This window comes from Prosopis cineraria, unplaced genomic scaffold, assembly GCF_029017545.1.
Source record: "Prosopis cineraria cultivar Desert tree isolate PC_DT_omini unplaced genomic scaffold, ASM2901754v1 PC1638, whole genome shotgun sequence".
In the NCBI taxonomy this organism is placed as follows: Eukaryota; Viridiplantae; Streptophyta; class Magnoliopsida; order Fabales; family Fabaceae; genus Prosopis; species Prosopis cineraria.
The window spans coordinates 1-17,720 of NW_026556963.1; the positions used below are offsets into that span (position 1 = coordinate 1).

A 17,720-nucleotide genomic window follows, 5' to 3' on the forward strand; every position below is an offset into this window, starting at 1 on the left:
TGAGATAAGAAGAACAAAAGAATGAATTTTTTTTATGCAGAAACAAACTACCTAAGATAATTACCTCTGCCCTGCTTTTGCCAGACCCAAACGCCCCTGCCAGATTACAACTCACAAATTTAGGCATTTGAAAATAATTAGTATTTCAAGTGCATAATAGAAGCAAACTCACCAATGTAACCAAGAGTTAGTGGTAAGACACTTAGTGTACAGGGAAAGGCTGGTAACAAGCCCTGCCCCATAAATTACTGCTAACTGTGAATATGAATAAGCAGCAAAGAAGAAACCATAAGCATAAGCATAAGATCTTCAGGGGGGGAATAGACAATAAAGATGCATAGGATACATTGTGGAGTACCTGGTGAAGTTGAGAGAAGCTAGTTGGTCTAGAACAGCTGCATTAGCCTGCTGTCCAGCTGAATATAGCAAGCCTCCAAACCAATCGCCCAAGCTTCCATCAGCCAAAGCATAAACAGAATCAACCACTTCCTGACTTGAAAGAAAATAAATACGATTCCTGAGATGTATATAATGTCTATGACTTGAATGTAGAATGACAGACCAGTTTCTTAGTAAAGTTTATAAAGAACAAAAATAGACTTACATTTAATGCAAATAGCAGCTTTAAATTTATAACAGGAAAATTTGAACTATTGCAGCTATTCTTAAAGGTTCATTGTGAATGATTTACCCATACCCACAAAAGGGAACCAGGAGGGGGAAAAACTGATGCAGTTCCTCCAATTTCATGTTTGGTCATGTACTATGCAAAATTTACTTGTCTATTTTGTAATATAGATAGTAGAATGGATGTTTAACAGTCTTTTAAAATGTTTCTGCAATTTTTTATATGCATGCATGCATGCATTCTCTTGAACAGATTTATTCATACTTACAGCCTTTGCAGCAACCGGTGCAATTAAATTGGCCACTGAAAAGCATGGAAATAAAAAATTGTTTGCCATCACAATCAAACAACACCAATTGATAACACCACTCCACAATCACACCCGCCAAAAAATCAAAGCCTTACCTGTCACAGATCCTATCACGGCCATTAAGCTGGTGCTATCAAACTTAAAACTTGATGGAAAGATTCTCAGGCTTGGAAAGTTTCTTCTGCGTGTTACTGGGAAGAACAGATTTTCCTAGAATGAATGAATGGGAGGGTAGTGTCTTAGAAGTCATTCAGGAAGCAAATAGAAGATATTATTTGCATTTAAAAATGTCATACTAAGCATATATTTTGTATCCCTGAACCTGATAATAAATAAATGACGCACGTGTGATCTGACATCTACATTTCTTTTTTCTCCAATCTCCATCAAGAGCAAAGGTATGCATAGAACTTATTATTAAAATAACTATCACACTGATTATATGTATGGCAGGCCATGTCACCAGCTGAAATTTGTAGGCCTTTCTAAGACATTGAGAACAAACCGAAGATTGACATGAACTAAACTAGCTGAAGAGAAGAACTACGAATTATGCTGAATGCTACGTAGACACAGATAGCCTACGCAAAGGTTACTATCAAAACGGAAGCGCAAAATGAAACCAAAGAACTTGATATACTTACCGTGACGGCTATGTCGGTCAATATTGCAGCTAGATATTCTAAAAGTTGGAAGACCATGACTTCCACAGTAGCTTATGCTGAAACTCATCTGCATTAAACATCAATAAAATTCAAGATTGATAAAACAAAAGGCAAGCCTTTCCGACAGCATAAATTTCAAACTCGCAGAACAAACAGCGTAGCTAAAGGAAAACTAAAATATTTCATTGCCCATAACAAAACTCTATCTTTGGCAAAATCGAAAATTCGGAGCTAATTCAAGCTCAGTGCTGTGGAGTAAATACGGTATGATTACACGCTTCAAAAATAATTCTTACATTTTCACTCCCACTCCCTCCGACTTCCCCTCGCGTTACTCAGCGACCAAACGGGGACTGTGAAGAGAGACGTCAATTTCGGTATGGTTGTAAGTAGAGTGAAGTGCTTTGATTTATACCAGCGGTTCCTCGAAGCGCACGTCAGATGATGCCGCTAGATATTTAATTACGTAACGAATTGGGGGACAGAAGATAGAATACCGTGCGGGCCGCAACTTCACGCTCGGCAATATCGGCGAGCAAGCTTCTAAACGACATGCGCACTGGCGCTTTCGCGATAGCGTGTTATCACAGGAAAAATATTATCCTGAAAATTTTAAATATTAAAAAATAATTTTATAAAATTTACAATCTTTTTTAATTAATGAAAATAATTTTAAAACCTGCATTTTGTAAGTTTTGGACTAAACGTTTCTAAAATAACATAAAAAGAACTAAAGATTCCGACATTCAGCTAAGATTTTTTAATTATTAGTTCGAGAATCATCACTCAAAAAATTAAAATGAACAAATCTATTGCAAAAAAAAAAAATCAAATATATCAAATTATTAAAATTAAAATAATATAAAACTCATACAATAATATTTTTTTAATTTCGTGGCTTCATTGCATGTGATAGAATATTAAGGTGCCTTTGAATGGATATGAATTTAAATTTAAATTTAGTTCTAGACCAAATTTTTTATTTGGATAGATAAAAATTGTGAATTTAAATTTAATTTAAAACTAAATTTATTTTTTATTATAATTTCTTTGTGATTTCAAATTCCTTGTATATATAATCATTTAAAATTCTAGTCACTTTAAACATTTCACTCTCTTCATGGTTTTACTATATTAATACTTTTATGAATCTCTTTTTTTTTCACATTTCTTGTTGATAAAAAAAATGAAGATAACTCGACCATTTATAATTTTTTTTTTTTTTCTCATGTCTCAACTCATCTCTCTTTTTCATTTGAATCTCTTTTGGCTATCCAAATAAACAATTTTAAATATATAGGTTTAAAATGTAAGATTTCAAATTTAAACTTCAAATTCAAATTGATTGATCCAAACACTAGTATCATTCAACTTGAAAATTGCTACTATTTGTATTTGAATCAATGTTTTTAAAAACGAATCGAATATTAAATTAGGAGCATGTTTAGAGTAGAGGCAAATCTCAATTAGAATGTGTTTAACTGCTGTTAGGATATAAAATGTTAAAAAAGTTTTATTTGGATTCACATGATTTTTTAACCTCAGTTGGCAAGTGAACATATTAATGCTGAAGCTCACCCATCTGGCTTTTTTCTCCCAAGCATAAGCCTTAATACCCATTGGAAGCATTAAATACATTTTAAATTTTGTTGATTTCTCTCTCTTGCTTTTTATCTACCAGCTGTGCCTTTCCTTTCCTTTGTGCATGGTGCCGTGACCTCCGAAGCTGCTTCAAACCCCATAGATCTACTTCTTCCTTCAAAACATTAGCTATACACCTTGGAAGCTACTTCACATATTTGCTTCTTCCTTTCAAAACTCTCGACAAACAGCTTCTTCCTTCACATCTTTATGCTTTCAGAATGGTCGCTCGCATCTGCTTCTTCTTCCTTCTGTTATTCAGGCGACGCGCAGCTTATCTTCAAGACTCACATCTCTGTGCTTTCAGAACGCTCACTCATAGATCTGCTTCTTCTTCCTTTCGTTAGTCAAGCGATGTCGTCCAGTAGCTCATCTCTACTGTGTTGAAGCACCTCTGACCAATCTCCAGCTCTCCATCATTCATTCTAACTTCTACCGTGTTAGAGCTCCAAAGTGGTTCTTCTCCCTATAGCATCTCGATCTCCACCGTGTCCATCAGATTTGCACTTCCCATCACCAGATCTACTCCCCATCACCTGTCTTTGCCAAGCAAGGTTGTTCTGTTCATCTCCTTCCTTCCTGTCGTGTTCTATTATTCCTTCTTTGCCTCATTTTTTTCTTCCTTGACTTGAATGGTTAGTGATGATCCTCGATGGCTATTTCTGGAACTCGAGATCGGCAATTTTTTTCAATCCCCTGCAATGAGAAATGATATTAGATCGGCTGAACTGATGTGTGCAATGAGAAATGATGTTTCTTTATTTCTAGAAATGATTGTCGGTGGTCGTTTCTGGGCTTCCTTGCACTAAAGTTGAATGCGGGTAATTCTGTTTGTGGCCTGGATAATCAAAAGTAAAGAAAATGGATGAAAATTATGGGTAGATATAATATTCAACTCCATTGTATCCTAGATAGAACACTGCTATGCCGTTTGTTGGGAGATAGAAAAACATGCTGTAGGAGAGTAAGATAATTTTTCTTTTTGTGGCAAGGGAGAGGAATATGGAAAATCCATGACTTGGGTAGTGAAGAATGGTATGGGGTGGTAATTCAATGCTGGCACGTTATATCTAACCTCAACCTTTAATTGATATTTATTTTAGGGGAGTTATCAGTTTAATGTCATTGACTTGATTGATACATTTAAAAATATGGCATTTAGCTCTCTTCTAAGGAATTTATTGATAAAAAGGCTTCATGAATTTGAAAAATGCCAAACTGAAAATAGGAGTCTTTTGGTAAATTGTGATACATATATGTAGAGATATATATTAATTTTGCATGTTTATAATGTGTTGGCTAGTCTATACAACAATGAATAGCAACAAAGGAAAGTTGTGTGGAATTTAACTTTGACAAAAATTTTCATTAAAGAATGCTTGGAACAAGTGTACAAGAAATAAAGGAAAGGAACTGCTTTCAACAAAAATAGGTGGCAGGCAATAATTGAGGGGTTTGAGGCAAAAATAGGAAAAAAGTATGAGCAAAAGCAATTAAAAAATAAGCTAGATAACATAAGAAAAGAATGAAACGTATGGCATAAGTTGTTTTCAAGTGAAACCGGCTTAAAGTGGGACAGTGACAAGAATACTGTTGATACTCCAGATGAGTGGTGGGAGCAAAAAATATTGGTATAGATTAGTTGTTAAGTGTTTTTAAGATTAGAATTTAATTTGAGAATTTTAATTATTGGCTATTTGAATGGTTGTAGAAAAATCCTCTTTATGAAAAATTTAGATATAAAAGTCTGAGATTTGTAAGGAAATTAACTTTGATATTCAAGGATGTCCTGGCAACTGGGGAGACATTTTTTATACCATCTGTTTCCCAGACCCAAATAGAGGATGATGATGATGATGAGGATGTGTACTGCCCTACTACTGACCTTTGGGAAGGCTTAAGTAATAGTGAAGAGGAGCTAAATTTATCTGACATCACAGCACCTACGGGGGTCACCGATGAGTTGTTGGGCTTGAATGTCACCATAAATACCGGTAGAACTAGTGGTGACGGAAGTCCAAGCAAGAGAAAGAGAGTGGTAGGCGTTGGTGGGAGGAAAAAGCAAAAAATCCTTGCCTCAATGAAAATAATAGATGCAATGAGTGAAATGGCTAAGGATAATAGAGCTAGAACAGAGACAGTGAACAAGATTTTGGCAAATGACATAGGAGTTTCTGAGGTTGTGGCTCACCTAAATGGACTCCCAGAAGTTTTTGATGATAAAGATTTGTATCGAAAATGTGTCAATCTTGTTCTGTACAAGCCTATACAAGATGCTTACTAGCAACTTAAAGATCATCGTGATTACTTAGTTAATTGGTTGAAGCACCAAGCCTACCATCTACCATATTTTATTTCAAAACATACATCTGGATGAATTTTTATCTAGGCTAATGATGACTTGTTACAGCAAGATATAACGAATGATATTTACATACTATTTTACTTCAGGTTTTAAAATTGTGGAAGAATTGAATGAATATATGTTAGGTTGGAATGAAGGTTGGGATGTAGATATGGCTCATAAACTACTTCCCTTGTTACAGCAAGATATAACGGAGCAAGAAGAAATATGTCAATTAGTTAGCGAATATGTGATGCCATATGTGTGTAAAAAGCCACGGAGAACTAGCATGCAAACAAGACAAATATGGGTTAATGAGATTTTGCAAGGTCATCCTGATCGTTGTTATAAAATGTTTCAAATAGAAAAACATTTGTTTAGGCAACTGTGTGTGACACTAGTTGATCTTGGTCTAAAGAAGTCTAAAAAATAGGAGTGAAAAAAATGGTTGGAATGTTTTTAATACAGTTGGACATGGAGTTGGTAATATGGATATAAGAACGATTTCAGCATTCAGGAAAAACTATCCATAGAAATTTTCATAAAGTATTATCTGCCTGCCTTAACCTTTCTAAGACAACATAAAGCCACTTGATCCTTTGTTTCAACAATGTCATTCAAAAATTCAAAATGATCCACGGCATTGGCCATTCTTTAAGGATGCTATAGGAGCAATTGATGGCACTTATGTGCCATGCATGATTAGTGTTGCTGATTTAAACCAAATTTATTGGAAGAAAGGGATATGCAACACAAAATGTTATGGCTGTATGTGATTGGGACATGTGTTTTACTTTTGTCATTGCGGGATGGGAAGGTACGGCTCATAATGCTTGAGTATTTGATAATGCCATATCAACTCCTTTAATGCATTTTTCACACCCACCTCCAAGTATATTTTATTAAAGTTACTATAATTATTATTACATTGATTTAATGTTGGTCAAATTTACATCACTTCCTTTCATTTAATAGGTAAATATTATTTAGTTGATTCTGGTTATCCAACACTAAATGGGTATCTTAATCCATATCATTGCGAACGTTATCACCTTCCAAACTTTAGGTGAGTTGCAGGATTTGCAAACAATAATGAGGTCTTTAATTATTATCATTCAAGTCTGAGATGCACTATAGAAAGAACTTTTAGAGTGTGAAAGAATATGTTTGCAATTATATGAAAAATGCCTAAATTTAAATATAAAACACAAGTTTAAATTGTCTGTGCAAACAATGGCAATACATAATTTTATTAGGAGAAATTCAATTACTGACAAGCAGTTCATACAAGCTGAAGATGAAAGTGTAAAAGTTCAGGAGAAAGATACCAATATTGGTGAAGCATCCTCGTCAAATCTACCCGAATCATTAAGATAGATGCAGCGCATTCGTGATACAATCAGAGATCAACTTGTAAATTACATCAATTGAATATTAATTTATTTTAGATTTTCATGGGTGAATATTAAGCTATTTTACTTATTAGTTGTGATTTTAAGTTTAATATTTTTTTACTTATTAGTTAGTAAAAAAAATATAAATGCTTATTTGAGATAAAAATTTCATGCTTATTTTTGCCATTAAACATCTCAACTGGCTTTTGAATTAAACCATCCAAACGAATTTTAGTTTATTTGACTGACTTTAAAAAAATAGTATCCAAACATAAATCATGTTATATCAACTAACTTTTCTTTTAATCTCAATTTGCTAATCTCGGTTGAATTCTAATCTTAGTTATAAACTTTTTAATCCAAACACACACTAAGAAGGTTCGCAATTCACGGTTCACATGGTTTAAGATCAATAGTCAAATCGGTGACATAATAATTAAATTAAAAAAATTACATATGCATGTAATAATCTAAATATAAGAAATAAATATGAAATTGCTACTTAACTTAAAAATAAAACTAAATATTTTAAGTTTATAAAGACTTAACTAGCCACATGATACAATATAATATCAATAATTAAATAAATTGGTCATTTTTTAAAAAAAGTTAATAAAAAAATTTAAAAAATTGAATAGTCCTGTTTTTTAAAATCGGGTCTGATTTCCAAGTTGATCTTGATTTTCGATCCAACTGCTAGTCCAAAATAACCCAACCTAACTCAACCCTCAAAATAATTTTTACATGTTAATCGAGCCAAAATTCAAATCAATCGACAGTCATCAAGTCTGATTCAGTTTTTTAATCACTAATTTGAATTTTGAATTCTTCACTTAAATTTTTTCCGCCACATTATTATTAGTCTCATTCAATAATCAATAAATGGGTAAAATCTACTTATAACTCTCGTTCATAACATCTTAAATATAATTATTTCATTTTTCTAATGTTCATTTATTCTCGTTCATTTGAAAAACATTTCCCAAAACGGAGTCGATTTCCTCTACAATTTTGAAGAAAGGAGTACAGTAACAGCAAAATATCTTTAACAAACACTATAAAAATTATGAGAAAAAAAATCATCGATCCCTATTTCATTCCAGTAATTTTTTTCAATGTTTTTAATAAGATTAAATAATGTTTGTTACTCAAACTCTTATAGTTTCTATGCTTTCGATCCCTATATTACAGGGATTAAATGCAAAATTCGATAAAACAAAAGGAACATTCCCCCAAAAATTATTATAAGATGATGCAATAAAATGGCACTTCAATACCCAAAACTTAACCTTAGATTAGTATTAAACTATATATTGATACAGCATGAATACATTCAGATTGAACGCAAAAACAAATGAAACTTTTCCAAATAATGATGCCAACCAATCCAGCTATTCAATCATACAGCACTTTGGCAGATTGAACTCTTAATTTTTTACTTTGGTTCTTTGATATTTTCTGAGCGGTCTTCTCACTTGCAGATATAGCTTTTTCTATTGCTTTCATCTTTCGGACATTTTTTGATCTCTTCAAAGGCCGGCCTTTCTTAATCTTCCTGTTTCAGAAGACGCCCAAAATTAGAGGAGGCCAAAAAGCAAGTGAAAAAATTTGAGAACAGCAACAAAAGAAAAGGACACAAAATGTACTCTTAGACTCTGATACGAGTGATGTTAACATTTGAGTGACGTATAATGGAGATTCGAGCATAAAATTTACAAAATAATATTCAAGACATGAAAGATATATGGACTGTCAAGTAGCAGGGGCATAAAGCAGATGCGGAGCCATTGCTGTTCAAATTGCAGTTCACTCATCAACGGAAATGGAAAACCAGCCAGAGCATTGCCAAAATCTGATTCTAGCAAACTTGCCTGAACTTCCACGATTTCATGAGTTTGCCTAATACTTAACCGTAAGCCCAACCCAGCACAATTCCTAGCCACCAAAAAATGTCCCAAATCGCTAACACTTTTCACTCTTCTGGATTCCCTTGGCTCTCCTCATTGCACAGATACATTAACAAACAACAAACACACTCTTCAGTCAAGCAAAACTGCATTTTCTATGGGCAATCACTAGCAGTGAGTGACTGGGTGGGCTAGGAATGGGAGAAAAGATGAAGCTGGTGTAGACTAAGATAGTCTGAGACACTTAATTAAAGGAAATAAGGTAGCACGGCATGCCTATGTTCCACATTGTATAATATGGGATGCTCCAAAGGATATTTAAGTAGGTTGATCAACCAACTCAATAGTCCCCTTCCCTCAAGTACCCATCAATCAGTACCAAACCTGATTGTCAAGCACCACATGCAACATAATATCAATAAGTAAATATTAAAAACATGAATCCTGAAGAAATCCTAATTATGCGCAAAGAATATAAGGCATTAGGCATCAAACATGTGGCCCACACCTGTGTCATTGCAAATTTGAGGGACCTAAATTATTAGAGGTTTTCAACATTAGATGTCTCCAACCAAGAAGATAAAAGCATAAATATCTTGCACAAAACAGACTACAGAGTTTCATACATGAGGGAAAGCAATAAACTGAAATGAATCCACCGCCAGAAAGGAAAGTAAAAATGATTCAAGTCTGAATACACTAAATCATCCCACACAAAGAAATGAAGTGAGCAGGAAAGAGGTCCTCTAGAGTTGACATATAACAAATATGCACACCAAAAAAGCTATTTTCCCTAAAATCGCTTGCCAAATGTTCCCTAAGAAATACAAGAACATGAACAGTCAAAACTCGCAAGTCAATCAGTAAAAGCAAGTTCTTGTGAAGAGTTTTCAATTGGTTCCAAAAGGGAAAATTTAATATATATATATATATATATATATATCTGTGTACTCACTTATTCTAGGAAGAATTGAGAGGGAAAATGAAAAGGAGTTCCCCAAAGCCCACCATCAAGTGTCCACATTCATTTTAATTGTTTAGAGAAAATTAATCATTTAGTCCTTATAGTTTAGACTTAGTTATAACTCAATCCCTGAACTTTAACTTGTCATAACTTTGTTTCTGAAATTTTGACTCGTTGTAATTTAATTCCTGAATTTTTGCCTCTTGCAATTTCATCCCTGAAGTTTCAACCTCTTAAATATTGATCCCTTTACTTTAAAAAATAAAATTATAAACATTCAAAATATTTTAAAATTTATTACGAATATTTTAAATTATTAAACCCTTTTAATCTTTATAAATATTATAAATATTGAAAGTTTAAAATATTTTTAATCTTATAATTTTATTTTTTAAAATATAGAGACCAATATTTAAGAGGTTGAAAGGCAAAGTTCAAAAACTAATTTACAATCAAGTCAAAACTTTAAAGACTGAGTTATAACGAGTTAAAGTTGAGGGACTGAATTACATTGGATCAAAACTATAAGGACCAAATAATTAATTTTCCCAATTGTTTATTGAAATCCAAAGCTTGGAAGTTTTGCATAAAATTAATTTCATTTAAAGTTAAAGTTTGTTATAAAAATATGATACACCTTTCTTTCCTTTTTGTCATCATATTTAAACCTAAGAAGGTCATTATTTGAATTTTAACAAAGATGTTTAAAACAAGGGGCATAAAACATCACAATAACATCAATAGCTTTCTGTTGCCTCCCCCTTTATTCTACTCTATGCCTCCTTCCTTTAAGCTCAAGTAACAACTTCCACAAATTCACAGCCTGAAAAACAACCATTGGTCGAAAAAGTTTTATACTAGCCAAACATTGGTTTAATAACCATTGTAGTGTTCAGACTAATGGGGCACCTTTATTTTCAAAACAATGCATTAATGGTTCATCCTCAATGCAATGAAACGGCAGCCTTAAGGATGGTGGAACACAAATTTAGAGAAACCATGCTGAATTAACAGTATTCGCAAACTTTTTGGCAACAATTATTACTTTCATAAAACCGAAACGTTGGAAAATAGATACTGATTAACCCCTCCACGAGACCGATAAACTTCAGGGTCTCCACTGATAGCGCAGAAATACGATACTTACATACTGGGAGCGCCAGAACCTTGAGCCCCGGGCTCTGATGTCTCCATTGCTGCACGTTAAAAAATCCCAAGTTTTAACACACGAGGAAAACAGACTCCCACAAGAAAACAGATATGGTGGCTCTATATAAAACAGGAAGGATTTACAGGGCAATCAAATCAATACCACTCGAAATTTAGTAATCAGAACAGGAAGTAAGAAGCGATTAAATGAACAATTAAAGATCCATTTACTTATTTTCCGTTCATAACTTTAAACCCCAAAACAAAAAGAGCACGGTTCTGCCAAAGTTGCTGCAGAAAGTACCTTGAGGGATTTCCCCAGCGGATGGCTCACTGATATCCATAGAGACGGCATCGTTCCTCTTTTTCTTGTTCCTGTTTTTCGCCATGCTGAGAAAGAAGCGGCGGAGCAATGCAGCGTCTAAGAAAATATGATGAAAACCCAACCCAACCCAACTACCCCAGGTTTTAATAAAGGTGCCCAGATTGAGCATGGATTCGATATCCGATATATGTTATGTATATATATTACATTATGTAATGTAATTTTTTTAATATAATCTGAATTTTTTCAACTTTTTACCCCAAAAAAATCTTCAATAAATATAAATAATTATTATCAATATTAATTTCTTTTTTTTTTACTTAAAGTCATCAATGTCAATATGAGATATAAATATTAAATATAATAAGTGATCGAAGAAAAATAAAGGAGAAAATGTGCAAAGCCAAGTATGAGCAAATGGATTTGCAAAGCAAAAATAATACCCCAAGCATTTTAAATTATATGATACTTCTAGACAAAATCTCATATATTAATCAAGCACATTAAATACATTTAATAACTTTTTTTAAAATAAAAAATAAACTTTTAAAAATATTTTTTATTTAATACTCTATTGATAGAGAAACATTGAAAATAGAGAATGCATGAAAAGAACAATATTGAAAATGTATCATTAATAAAATCTTATTATTATCAAAATATCTTATATTTAAGAATATCGAATCTTTTTTAAAAGTGTCTTATAATTTAAAATGAAAGAAGTATCAAGTTTAAAAGATTTATCTAATTTATCAAATGATATTTTTTTTCTAAAAATTTATTATTTATCTAATGATATTTAAGTACTCGAGAAACTCTTTTAAAAATAAATGACAAAAATTAATTCATATAAGGGGTTTATGCCTATATAGTTTTTTTATAGAACCAAATCTAATAAACTGTCTAATGTTTTTTATGTTTTACATTATGGCCATTTTAATATTTAGTCAAGTTTTATATGATAAAATTACCTTCTTTGCAAATAATACAACTTTCTTTCAAATATTTTTTTTTTTGGATGAAAATTTTCTTTCAAATACTCAAAGATAGAAGAAAGCTTTATTAGACCTTCTGTCGAAAAAAATGGTGAGATTAAGCATCCCCTACAAAATTAAATAGTGTTAATAAATTTTCATTAATATGGTTTATCAATGATATACAATTCATATATTGGAAACATGAAAAAAAATAATTATTTGCCCCTCTGCAATAAAATTTCTAAATTTACATTCATCTTCATGTAAGAAAGCCTGGTATTGAGACTTGTTTGCAGAAATACAAAATTAAACTACTCATATTAAAATGTCCCTTATGAAAGAATGCACTTGTCAGGACAACAAAAAAATAATATGTAAATATTACCTTGATTTCCTTATCCACCAAGAAAGGAAAGAAACAATCGTGAAAGGAAGAGATATATGATAGACATGTGTGCAGGGATTTGATTTAATTAGTTAAATATTAACATTATTTAATTAATTATAGGAGATATATTCGTTAATCAATTTATGTAAAGCATTTTAATAATATATTTGTTACGTGGATAAAAAAATTACCTCTAATTAGTTTTGTGGATAGATTATATTTTAAAATATTCAAAAACCTCATTTATAATTTATAAAAGTTGTATTTTTCATAATCATTGATCTAATTTACTCTTCATAATAATTGTAAATAGAAATTTTAGTTATAGCAAGGAGTTACATTTAAAACTTAGAGTTTGTTTGGTTGTTTGGTGGGAGAAAGGAAAAGAAAATTCTAACGAGTTAATTTTTTTCAAAAATATAAAATTGGAGTTAAAATATTTTTAACTTATTGATTTATTCTTTAAATTTATATATTACCATTAATAAAACTTTATAACCCCACTTTTTTTAAAGAAAATTGAACTTATTAAAATATCCCTTATAATTACTTGAATTAATATTTATTCAGCCTAACTATTATTCTCTTAATAAAGAATCCTCCACCCAAAAAAGAAATTAGAAAATATATTTGCTTTCATTTTTATGGATTTTGGGGCCTTACCAAGACCCTATTGGGCTACACTCACATGAAGCCCACGCTTTGTGCAACAGCTTGCCATCAAGTTTCAAAGTTAATTGGGCTCATATGACTTCCTTAAGTGGAGGCAAAATATTGACCCAAAAAAAAAACGATATATAAAATTAAACTCCTACCTGAAAAAGTTCGTTTTTCCTTTAGTAAAAAAAAAAAAAAATTGAAGTCTCGCCATATTTAGAATCGAAAAATTAAAATGGGTTAGATGAATGGGGTAATTACTAATTTTTGACTTGTGAAAGTTATTTTTACTTTCTTGTAATTCATTATTGCAACAAATTATGTTTTCTCCTTTTCTAATTCCAACAAATTATAGTCATTATGGAAGCGTGCGATCTGATATCACATGACTATATGTCATTGAAGTACTCCTCACGAGAGATTATTATTATTATTATTATTATTATTATTATTATTATTATTATTATTATTATTATTATTTTATATAAATAAAATCATATATTTTAATAAGTATTTATTGTACATTTCTTAAATCATCTCTCATATTTTATATTCATAAAAAATAATTAATGCATGCTTATATTAATTAACATATGAGATTTTAATTTAATTTTTTTATTTTCAGATGTAGTTATTATGGTTAATTAATTTTTTCACACTGTTTGATATAGTTTTTTTTATATATATAAAAACAGAGGAAGTATTTATCACTTATTCACTGATATCTTCTACTACCTTGCATTCCATCCAAGTGGGACTTGCCATTAAGGATGCTTCAAAAATATCTTTAGGGCATATTATCTGTCGGTAAGTTTATAGGGCAATCAGTGCGATACCTTAAGGAAGGGGGCATCGGTTAGTGGAAATCAAAAGTCTTTTGTATTGAAACAATTCATCCTTGTCAATTGAGTCATTGTTCAAGTTCCCATATGTGCAATACTTTTTATTAGGAGTGAGTTTTTTGGTTCCTTTTTTTTTAAAAAAAAACTTAAGAAAGACTAAGAAAAATCCTACAATTCACTTCACCGGGGTCAGATTTGCGGCTATTAGGAGCGAGTGAGATTTCTTATTTTAAAAAAACTATTTTATAAATGATTTCGTTAAAAATACTTTTAAAAAAATCCATTGAATTATGTTAATTTACAAACAATTTCAAAATTTAAAAATATTTACTCATAGTGATAGTTTCTTACTGGCTGATAGCAACAATCAATGATAATGGCTAAAATAATTGTTAGTGATAGCTTGTAATGGCTGACAATAATAACAGGTGGTGGTTAATTAACAATGGCCGATGATAATTAGCTAGCAGTGACAATGGCGAATGGCAACAATAGATGGTGTGTGGCTATTAATGACAGCTGTTATAAATTATATTGACAAATTATAACAACGAAGGTTTGCAGCTATGGTTTTCATTACCTAAATATAGCGTGTTTTAAAAAAGTTTTGTCAATGATCATTTTATACATGTATGTATGTATATTTCTTTTTTTTTTTCCTGCTTTGGTATAATGTTATAACTTTCCAGCAATAACATTAAAGAGATGTATGATGGTGGTTGCCTTCTTGGTGACAGGTCTACAAGAGAATCCCGCACGGTAGCTTGAGACAATGGCAACGCAAACAGCGGCCGCCTTCCATGGAAGGTGATGCTTAAAATATTAGCCAACTAATGAAGAACATTAGGAGTAGAAGATGTGTCATATTTTATTAGGAGTCCCTGAATTATTTATGCCGGTGAATTTTGACAGAAAAGCAGTGTGGTAATTAACTTGGCTCAAGTACGAGTACACAATATTACAAGTGGCACGCAATATTGTTTGGCGAGCACTACTCTCATGGATATTGTCTCGCGGGACTTGGGTTGATCTCTCTGGGAGTCTAGGTAAAAGGACACGTTTTGGTGATCCATCAACTTCTCATCTTTTATCCAAATTTAAGAGAGAAAAAAAAACTTTTCATCCGGTCCCAAACTTTTTTGCAATTGGAGAGAATCATCTTTTGCTTTTCTCATGTCCTCTCAGAGCATAAAATTTAACTTGTAAATCAATTTTTTGAAGTTTGAATCTCGAAATGTGTTTGGGATGACATATAGTACCACCTTATGACCACATTTTGGCAACTTGTAGTGCACAGATGCATAGCCTGAGTGATCACTTGCCATAAAACAATATGCATAATAAAGAGAGATGCGCACACACACACACACACACACACACACACACACACACACACACACACACACACACACACCACACACACACACACACACACACACACACACACACACACACATATTAATTTGTTATTATCTTAGAATAATGTAAACACTTTATCATTGCCCTACATTTTACTCTATTCCTCATACATGAACTAGCTCTAAATGGCATGCTCTAAATATAGATCATTGAAATTAAATTCATTTATATGGATAAATTAACACACTCAATGAAAAAATTTTAAAATAGGGTAACCTATTTTTATTATCTCTCGTTTTCTATTAATATTAATTTTTACTTTTTGAATTTTATCTTTCTTTAAAGTGAGTCCTACTATTTTTATGATCAAGTTTTGCACAATATATATTTGACTTGCTCAATTTGGTAAAAAATTATATAAGTTTAGTGAGTTTAATTAAAGTTGCATCTAATCTAAATTTATGAACGAGCTGACACGATTTGTAAGTTAAAAATATAAAATAAAATAAAATCTAATGATGAACTGTAAAGTTAATGAAGTTTATATAAAATTTGAGTTTATGATCGAGGTGACATAATTTTATAAAATAAAAATATAAAATGATAAAATTAGAGAATCAACTTGAGAGTTTGATAATAATAATATGTGATAACAATATATTTCATCCTATTTATAATATATGCCATTTTCTAAAAGCCTTATATAATTTAAGATATAGAGCATTTGGTAATTTTTATATTTTTTTTAAAACAATATAGGCAAAAAAAACTTTTACTTTATTTATTATTTATTTTTAAAAAAATTGTTAAAATTTTAAATATTACTATTAAATATTTATATAAAATTTAATGGAAATATAAGACTATAAGGCATATTTAAAAAGATATACAATTTTTTTAGAAAAATCAATATTATGGACAGAGCAGGAAAAAATAATAAACATTAAAAAAAAATTCTTCACGGCGTCAGGGGGACCAATATTTTTTACCCCCTTCCATGGTAGTCATGCTAAGCACGGCGTTATGGTGTGACTAATATTTGGCATACAGCTAGAGAATTCAAAACAGATTGGAGGCATCAATTCAATGAAATGATAAATCCACCTAATGCAAGAAGCAGCCAAGGCTGAAAGTCCCATCAATCACTTGTCACGGATTTATCATCCTCGTCAATTATTCAATTACAAAAAAAAAAAAAATTCAAGAGGAATGTAGCCTGCCTCTGACAAGCAAGGCCCCAGCACAACAACTCATTGATCCCTCCCTCGTATGGAGTACTGCTCATCAACCGTTAAATCTGTGAGGTAGTGCGTCATAATTGGATCTTCCTCCTCCAACAACTCATTATCCTAACTATTTAGTTTTAATTTAATATAATATTATTTACTATTGTTAATTCTGCAGAGTTGGCGTCCCCAACGTCTCAATTTAAATTTTAAGTTTGAATTTTTCATTGTAACATAAAGTTGAGGTTCGAAAACAAAGAGAAAGTTTCCGCAAACTATGCTGAGGTAATCAATTTGATAACCAGTTATAATGCTGGCCAACATCCTTTCAAAGATATTATAATATAATATAATCCATAATAGATCTTTACTGTACGGGAATTAAAATGTTAGTTCGAATTTTATAAAAAGAGACTAATGCTTGTGCTCATTTATTAGTTACTCGTGCTTGTAATAGCCTTGCTCATTTTGTTGTCTTTGATCAACTCTACATTTTTGCATGAAGGTAGTGGGTGATGAAGAAAATTGTTGGAAAGCACTGCATAGCTTGTAATCTTTTTTGATTTAGTACTATTTTATTAAAAAAGAAAAAAACAGAGAGACTAAACTTTTTATGCTAACAATAGTTCCAAGGTTAAAAGTTCTAGAGCATTAGTTTCTTTAATGTGTCACTCGTTCTTTGAAAGTTAATGGATTCCAATTGGTTGGGCTGAGTTTAAGATGACACCAGAGTTTTGTATTGGCTGAACGGAGTCGCCAACACCGCAACTATGAATCGTTTAAGTGCAGTTATAATGGTAACACAATTCCGTCATCTGTATACTTGTATTGTATACTTGCAAAATATTTAGCTTCTTCGGATGTACTGCATTTGATCATGGCATTAAACCAGATATTATAGAGAATCCAAATCCACTGGCCAACACATTATACTCTTAAGCCAT

The 17,720-nt window shown here is 31.6% G+C and overlaps 3 protein-coding genes across 3 annotated transcripts; 1 reads left to right on the plus strand and 2 right to left on the minus strand.

Annotated features, from left to right (window-relative positions):
* Positions 1 to 252: 252 nt before the first annotated feature.
* On the minus strand, positions 253 to 2,153 carry LOC129300538 (cytochrome c-type biogenesis ccda-like chloroplastic protein 2). The gene is made up of 5 exons (XM_054939107.1): positions 1,900 to 2,153; positions 1,583 to 1,670; positions 1,034 to 1,148; positions 897 to 931; positions 253 to 489 (listed from the first exon to the last, which is right to left on the minus strand). Exons 2-5 carry the CDS (start codon positions 1,637 to 1,639, stop codon positions 310 to 312), a joined length of 387 nt encoding a protein of 128 aa, XP_054795082.1. The 5' UTR covers positions 1,640 to 1,670; positions 1,900 to 2,153; the 3' UTR covers positions 253 to 309.
* Positions 2,154 to 3,896: 1,743 nt separating this feature from the next.
* On the plus strand, positions 3,897 to 5,528 carry LOC129300536 (uncharacterized). Its single transcript, XM_054939104.1, has 3 exons — positions 3,897 to 3,922; positions 4,013 to 4,073; positions 5,028 to 5,528. The coding sequence occupies exons 1-3, from the start codon at positions 3,897 to 3,899 to the stop codon at positions 5,526 to 5,528; spliced, it is 588 nt and encodes a 195-aa protein (XP_054795079.1).
* A 2,723-nt stretch (positions 5,529 to 8,251) lies between these two features.
* Positions 8,252 to 11,475, minus strand: LOC129300537 (uncharacterized). The gene is made up of 3 exons (XM_054939105.1): positions 11,307 to 11,475; positions 11,001 to 11,049; positions 8,252 to 8,537 (listed from the first exon to the last, which is right to left on the minus strand). Exons 1-3 carry the CDS (start codon positions 11,389 to 11,391, stop codon positions 8,378 to 8,380), a joined length of 294 nt encoding a protein of 97 aa, XP_054795080.1. The 5' UTR covers positions 11,392 to 11,475; the 3' UTR covers positions 8,252 to 8,377.
* Between the last annotated feature and the right edge of the window lie 6,245 nt (positions 11,476 to 17,720).